General features: G+C 32.0%; 1 protein-coding gene across 1 annotated transcript; it reads right to left on the reverse strand.

Moving 5' to 3' along the window:
• Positions 1-474: 474 nt before the first annotated feature.
• On the reverse strand, positions 475-1,757 carry Dhps (Deoxyhypusine synthase). Its single transcript, XM_085195030.1, has one exon. It carries the CDS (start codon positions 1,587-1,589, stop codon positions 477-479), a length of 1,113 nt encoding a protein of 370 aa, XP_085051156.1. The 5' UTR covers positions 1,590-1,757; the 3' UTR covers positions 475-476.
• Positions 1,758-7,691: the final 5,934 nt, after the last annotated feature.

Raw genomic sequence — 7,691 nt, forward strand, 5'->3', positions numbered from 1 at the left:
TCACTATTTCAGAATTAGAGCTTTTCAACAACGCTTTCACAGACAGCACACATGCACAAATTGTTTTTCATATACACACACACATACATAAAGTTCCGAAACCAGACAGCAGATAACTTCATTGCATATTTGACAGTTCATTCACACTTATTACGTTCCAATTTACAAAGTAAAACAGTTTAATTTCATTTATATTATAATAAAATTTATTTAATTTGTATTAAAAATATGTTTAGTTTCTATTAAAAGTATTTAAAATACATAAAGAAATTAAATTGAAAGGATAGTAAGAATATCGTTCTGAATTGGGACAATACGAGTGGTTGTTTTAATGGGAAACTAGATGGCGCTCAGACACGCAATATCGTTTCATTTTCAGTTTTCCAACTTTCAAAATATGTAAAAAAATGATTTTTTATGCTGATTGCCGAAAAAAATAAAAAGGTGCAAGTATTAAAAATAAAAAAATAAAAATATTATACATTCTTTTTATTACTGAAATGATATTTAGCAAATGTTTGAGCTACAAGCAAAGGAAACACAAGTGTAGCATCTGCATATAACTTAACTGGAGTGGCATTAGTTCTAATTTTCCCCCAAGACACTGCTTCATCAGGTCTAGCTCCAGAGTCACTACCATCAAACTCACTTGCCGTATTCACATATACAGCAAAATCAGCTCCATTTCTCATTAAATTTGCATTACATATATGATGCTTTATGACGCCACCTCCTAAGATTATCATACCAGTATTATTAGCTTTGACTGCCATTGTGTTAAGTCTTCGTAAGTCACCGAGGATATCAATTATAAGTCCAGACCTCTTAAATGAATGGAAATACATCATGTCACCTAAAGAACCATCTGTTAAAGCTGGACTAAATATTGGAATATTGTTCCTCCAAGCCCAATAACATACAGAGGTTTCATTATTTATCTTCTCACCCAACTTAGCTATAATTTTTGAGGGTGACCAAACCATGCCTTCTTCGATTTGTTGATCTAACATTTCATTCAATAATGGAGTGACCCACTCCTCAAATAAACAGTAATTATCATTTGGAACTAAAAGATTGCCAATTCTATTAATACCTCTAGTTCGAAGCATTTTACCGCTTAAATTAAAATCTCCAACATAAGTTGGAGCAAGACACTTTATAAAGTCTTCCTCTACACCACCTGCAGTAGTAACTATGCAATCAACAAGCTTATTCTTAACCAAAAATAAAATAGTGTCTCGTAAACCTGAAGAAATCATATTGGATGTGTAACCTAGAAAAATTGTACAGTTAGTTTTCTTTTTAATAAACATATCTTCTTCGTATGGATCACAGGTTTCTTCGGTTAACGGTACAGATCGACATTTTAGCATTTTATTGATTTCGGCGACGGCTTTACCGAAACTAGTGGCTTGGAAACCAGAACGCGTGTAACTTTCGAGTATCTTATTATAATCAGTGCCATTTTCCCAGTCATAGCCAGATACTATTGGAGTTTCTGCAGGAAGTTCTTGGCTTGGCACCAATACAGCATTTACAGCTACGTCGGGAGCCAAGTTCTTTTTGTCAATTTTAGCTTGTAAATCCATTATTTCTGTACAATTAAATATTTTTGCTTACACAACTTAAGGATATACTATAAAATTAAATTATTATTATGTTTATATCTCTTAAAATTACGTTTGATTATTAATTATAGCGCAAATATACAAATGTGTTTATTAAGATACTCGAATTTCAATTGTCAAACGATATGGTCTATATTATTGACAGTGACAGATTCAACATTGATTTCGTTTAGAAGTTATACCGATTTATAAAACTAAAACGTAATAAGTTTCGGTACACTAGTTTATCAATTAATTTTGATAAAGTTTTATTTATATTAAATATAAAAAATGGAAAACAATGACGTTAGCTAATTCTTAATTATAATAAAATAATATATGTGGGGGTGCATATAATATTTAGAGTGACATACATAGTTATAACAGAAACAGTATTTTTTGTTTGTGTAAATGAAGTACACAAACAAAAATATAAAAAATATAATTTAATAAAATATTTAGTAAATTAAACTCTAAAGTAAAGTACATATCTAACTCTACATCTCCCTCATCTCTCCTTTTATATTTGTGTAATATTATGTAGTTATGATTTTAGGCAACGTAATAATAATATTTTTAAATTATATCAGATATATTACTTTTTCGTTGGACCGTGGAGTCATTTCGTCTAAATAGTTTTTCTTGTTTGCTCTAGACAAGATGTGGCTTTGAGTTTCGCCCAAGAAATTATAGTTTTAAATAAACACCACCACTTCTCACTTGACCACTTGAGAATGACAAATTTAACTTACCAGAGGTAAGGGCAAGAAGGCAGGAAAAACGGAAGAACTTTTTCCTTTTCTGTCTATTTTTAGAGACATTCAATTTTGAGTGGCAGAACTTAACTCTGTTTTTTAGTTGCTAGAGTGTTGAATTGAAAATAATGTAAATGCTATCACTCCCTCGATTAGAGATAGAATCCACAACACTTAGAGTCAGAAGTTGTTCTACTACTACTATACTACGACAGCATCAATTGTATTTAATTAGTGGCCACGGTAGACTAAACAGTTACGACGTAATTGAATTTATCTCGGATCAGTAATAATCTTTAAAAATATTTAAAAAAAGACATGGACATTGTAATCCTATGGACAACTAAAAAAAATTTAAGATTAATAAAATAAACACAAAATGATACATCACTAACCCTTCTATATTTTAGTCTCTAAGGTAGTTTCAATTAAAATACGGATCGTACTAGTCCACTTTATAACATCTATAAATAACAGGAACTGATCAACTTTCTCTGACTTTTGCTCCTTTGAGTATAAACACGAACATTTATAACATTTATTTCAATATTATACTGTTTAAACAATTTGTTGTTTTAACAATTTCTTGTTTTATGTTGGTATCATTATGTAACGAAAGTACTAAAACTTAAATTGTCAATAAAATTTTTATGAAGTCCATAGAATCTTTATTTTTATGGAATAAAGACCTATCTACCCAAGTGTAGCTACTATATAATATCTTCAATAATTATACTGTTAAAAAAGTAACAAAATTAATTATGAAGACCTATTTAGTGTGTTTGTTTTCAATTTTCCGCTTCATTTTAAAAGTGTGAAGACACCACCTCCGCTTTTCACCCGAACTGAAGACATTGCGTGTTGAATAGCGAAACTCAACACCGAGCTTTGATTTACGAGGGAAGACGGAATTGAAATGAAAATAATTCATTCTGCTCTACTTAGATTACTTACGAGTAGGTGACGCGACGAAAAGCTGGCGCTGATAAGATGTAGGAAATCCCAGGAAGGCTTCTCGTGGCGTAGGGGCAAGACGCGACGGGTTATGGATTCGATTTCCACTTAAGGAAATTAAATATTTAATGTTTTCACTGTGTCTCCAAAATCGGCGGAAAGTGAGAAACTGAAGTGTCTTAAAATTAGGTTCATCACTGCAGTTCACGCTAAAATATAAGACTAATTTGTAATTAGCAAATAGCTAATTAAAATAAAAAGCCGATTAAAATCTTCTCACATGCAAATTAGTTTAAAGATTAAAATTTAACGATAATACACGAAATATTATATTACATAAAAGCTTAATTTTCGCGATAAACACTTGAAAAGGTCAAAGGTCAACCGGAAGTGTCTATTATAGTTAGTTTTATAGCAAATTAGTCTTGATGTAACTAGTTATGTCACTTACATTCCCTTTCTAACCATATTTAGTTGATACTTGATTACTCGTTCTTGTAATCATCGCATTTCGCAGTTAGAGTATATTACTTGGAAATGTGAAATGTTATATTATATTTAATTATATAATATTATTTACTTCTACATTTTTCTACATAATTTTCCTAAATTCTTATATTTTCACTCTGTATCCCATATATAGTAGGGTAGTACACTTAGTAGGACAGATAGTTAGGACACTTCCGTACCTTGATGCTTTGCTTATTGAGTGGCGGATCTCAACGCCGCGCTTTGCTTCGTTATCAGAGCGAGGAAATGTAAATTTCTCCGAGTGGGAAACGAACCCCATAAACGTCGTGCTTACAATCGCACACTTGCACCCTGCGCCACAACGGCCTCAATTGCCCATAGTATATTTTATTTCAAAATAAAAATAAAAACTTCTGGAACAGTTCAAATTCAAACTCAGTAAGTAAATGCTAGCATTCACTTTCGGTATATTAAAGTCTTAAAGGTTAAAATTTCATACAAAATTATGCCATAAAAGATATTTTTGTTTTTATTTCCTTACGCAAAGCGTAACGATAAAGTGAGCTATAAGTACCTATCATGTACCTAATTGCAGATGACCCGCTTTTAAAAGTATTACAACATGTATACAAAAAAACAAAAAAAATAAATATAAAATTAAATATAAATATAAAAAACAAATTAAATATAAAAAAACTAGCATAGTTTTTTCATTTCCCTGAGTGAAAATCGAACCCATAACCTGTCGCGTTTAAGATCTCACGATTGTGCCCCTTCACCACGACTGGTCGCCTACGCTAGTTATTAGGATTATTTTTACGCTATATATTTGTTCACACGCTGTTAACTTTTTAATCGACCGGAAACATGCTAATCATAGACCAAAAAATATGGCAACCATAGTTAAGTGGTTCGAATTTTATTTTTGTGATGAATTGTGAAATGAAACAGGTTTAATTAGGTGCTCGCGCTACTAACAAGCCAAGGTGCGATGAGTTGAGATTCCTCCGCCTCAGTCGATGCCTCCAGAAGTCGGCGGAAAGTTGACAACGGAACTGTTTTAAAGGGGAGCGGAGTGAGCACTACGTTTCTAGTTTCCCTGTGCGTACTCTGCCATGTGCAGGATACAACGTAAAGTTAGCCAAAAAATATTTTAATTAAAAAGCACCGAGTAATTTTAAGTAAAAGAAGACCTGACATGGAACGAAGCCACAACCATTTCGACTACAGTTAAATTTACGCAGACACATTTTTTTTAGCAGATACATTAAATATTTTATTTTCTTTAGTGGGAATCGAACCCGTAATGCTGTAACTAAGGCTTTAGACATAATTTAATAAAATTATTCAAGATATCGAACAAAAAATCTATTATTATTAGTACGATTGGTCTAAACTAATGAAAGTAAAACAGTTATCCGTTAGTTACATCACGCCTTGCGTCACACATTGATTGACGCCGCACTCACGGCCGCATGCATCATTATAGGGGAATTTGTAATTGAGAATTGCTTATTTTATTTCTTTATTTTGTTTTTGTTTAATTTTTTATTTAGATAGACGTAGCTAATGTAATTTGTTATTTAGTTTTTAGTGAGATGTTATTGTGGTGTTCATATATTTGAGGAAATGTTTATTTTTCAAAAATTATTTATTTAAATTATTCGCACTCTCAGGCCACTCATTTGAATAGAACCAGTAAAGTTCTGTAAACAGGAAATTTAGTTTGTCATGGATTTTAAATCTAACATCTAATTTGTAATCAAATAGAGCGAGGGACTGTTTTTCGCCTAATTTTTGGCTATTCAAAAAATCTTCAAAATATGAAAAAATTAAGAATTGCCATAATATAGGCTCTGCCTACCATGCTATATATATCTATACGAGGCAAAAAAACCTAATTCAATTCTAAATCTATACAATTTCCTCTAAGCACCCAGGCATTTACTCGTATAATCAAGTTCTTTACCCATAACCTACAAGCGAGCGCAACATCCGCAAAAACTAGTTCGGAAAGTAATTAATCAAAATTGATGTACATACGTACATACACTTTAATATATCAATAATAATTTTCTCACAGTGTTGGACGATTTTATACAAATATGAAACATATTTAATTAGAAAAACCATGAGTGACGTTTGGATTATGATGGATGAGGCCGTCGACGAGCTGCGTTAAAACGTGTGACTATAACTCGATGGTCGTAGGTTCGATTCCGACTCGAAAGAATGAATTATTTTTATTTCACGGCGTTGTGTTCCGCCACTTAAAACACATTAATGCGAAATGCAAAATGTGTGGAAAGAAGATCGGAGCGTTTTAGCAGATTCCCTTTTCCTATCCTGTTATAGATGGGATACACCATGAAGCTAAAATTAAAATAAACCATTAATTAAAATACGAATGGGGACATAGGTTTTTTTATTTTTTAAAAATTCCTTTTTAGGAAATCCACCGTAGTAGGTATCAGTAGATCATTCATCAGAAAAAAATGTATTCCAGGCTGAATTGACTATTTAAACAATATTTTGCATGTATACCCTACCCTGCTATACGGGAAAAACTCCATAAAAATATGCACCAATTAGATTTGACTAAAGAAAAACGTTGTAACTACTTCTTACTTTCATCATCATCATCATCATCATCAGCCTGTCCTCGTCCACTGCTGGACATAGGCCTCTCCAATGGCACGCCACTGAGCTCGATCTTCAGCTCTTCGCATCCAGCCGCTGCCTGCCACTTTAATATTCTTACTTTAATATTATTATATTTTTTACACTTTCGTAAACAAATACAATTTAGCACCATCCTGTTTGCTTCCTTTCACAGTTCTTTATTTTTCTGACTTCGATTTTAAATAATTAAATATTTATTATATATAGATTAATTTAAATAAAAATATTTATTTAAAGTTGGGTTCTCGTATTGCATAACATTGTACAAAATAAACAAATTAAACATCACATTCAAATTTCAAAGTAAAAGGCGGAGCCGACGCGATGATCTGGCGCCATATCTGGTTGTTGGCGATAGTTGCACACTTGTAATTATAATTATTAGTACTTATTAATAAAAATATGAAAACATATTTTGGTTAAAAATCCCAGACTTTTATGTCATCATTTTTTATGTATGTAATATGTGTATGAATCATCTAAATCCATAGATGTAAATTCAGAGGAATATTTTTATTTAGATTTTAGACTGCGTCGATAAAATGGGCTATTGGTGGCTATTATATACGTTATATGAGCACTTAAACTTCCTCTGTTGCTGATAAAACTGCTCTGGGAGAGTGTACACTGTTAAATGCCGATTTCTGTAAATAAAGGGTAAAGTCAGGATATTTGACGATATAAATACAAAACGACACCTCAATCGTTTAGGTTGCAAAATAAGCGCATTAGTTTTTACACGTTCACGACTGAATCACAAACATATTTACTGGAGGCGGTCTCTTGCACATTGTCTTGCAAACGTAAGTATAATATAATGATGTACAAGTAGAAATGTGTAGTAATACTTGTTTTTTATGTCATCATTTTTATCTTATAGTGGTAGTATTATTTGAGGCGCAGAGATTGTAAGCGCGACGGTTGTAGGTTCCATTTCCACTCGGCTAAATAAATTCGTTTCATTAGGCTTTGGCTAGATTAGTCTACAGCGATCGTAGAGTACCGCCTTTCTCAACACGCAGTAGCACGAATTCAAGCAGTAAACAGAGAACGGAGTGATTTGACACTAGATTCTTATCGTACTGCTATACTATATGCACTATATAATAATTGTATTCAAAACCAATGCTTGCAATCAAATACATTCGAAGGAAATTTAGAAATAATATTTGTCACTACATAATAATAAAAACTAGTTATTTTAGATAAAAATGTCGATAAA

This window comes from Heliconius melpomene, chromosome 1 (assembly GCF_056956725.1).
Source record: "Heliconius melpomene rosina isolate 202511_hmr_F chromosome 1, ASM5695672v1, whole genome shotgun sequence".
Taxonomy (NCBI): domain Eukaryota; kingdom Metazoa; phylum Arthropoda; class Insecta; order Lepidoptera; family Nymphalidae; genus Heliconius; species Heliconius melpomene.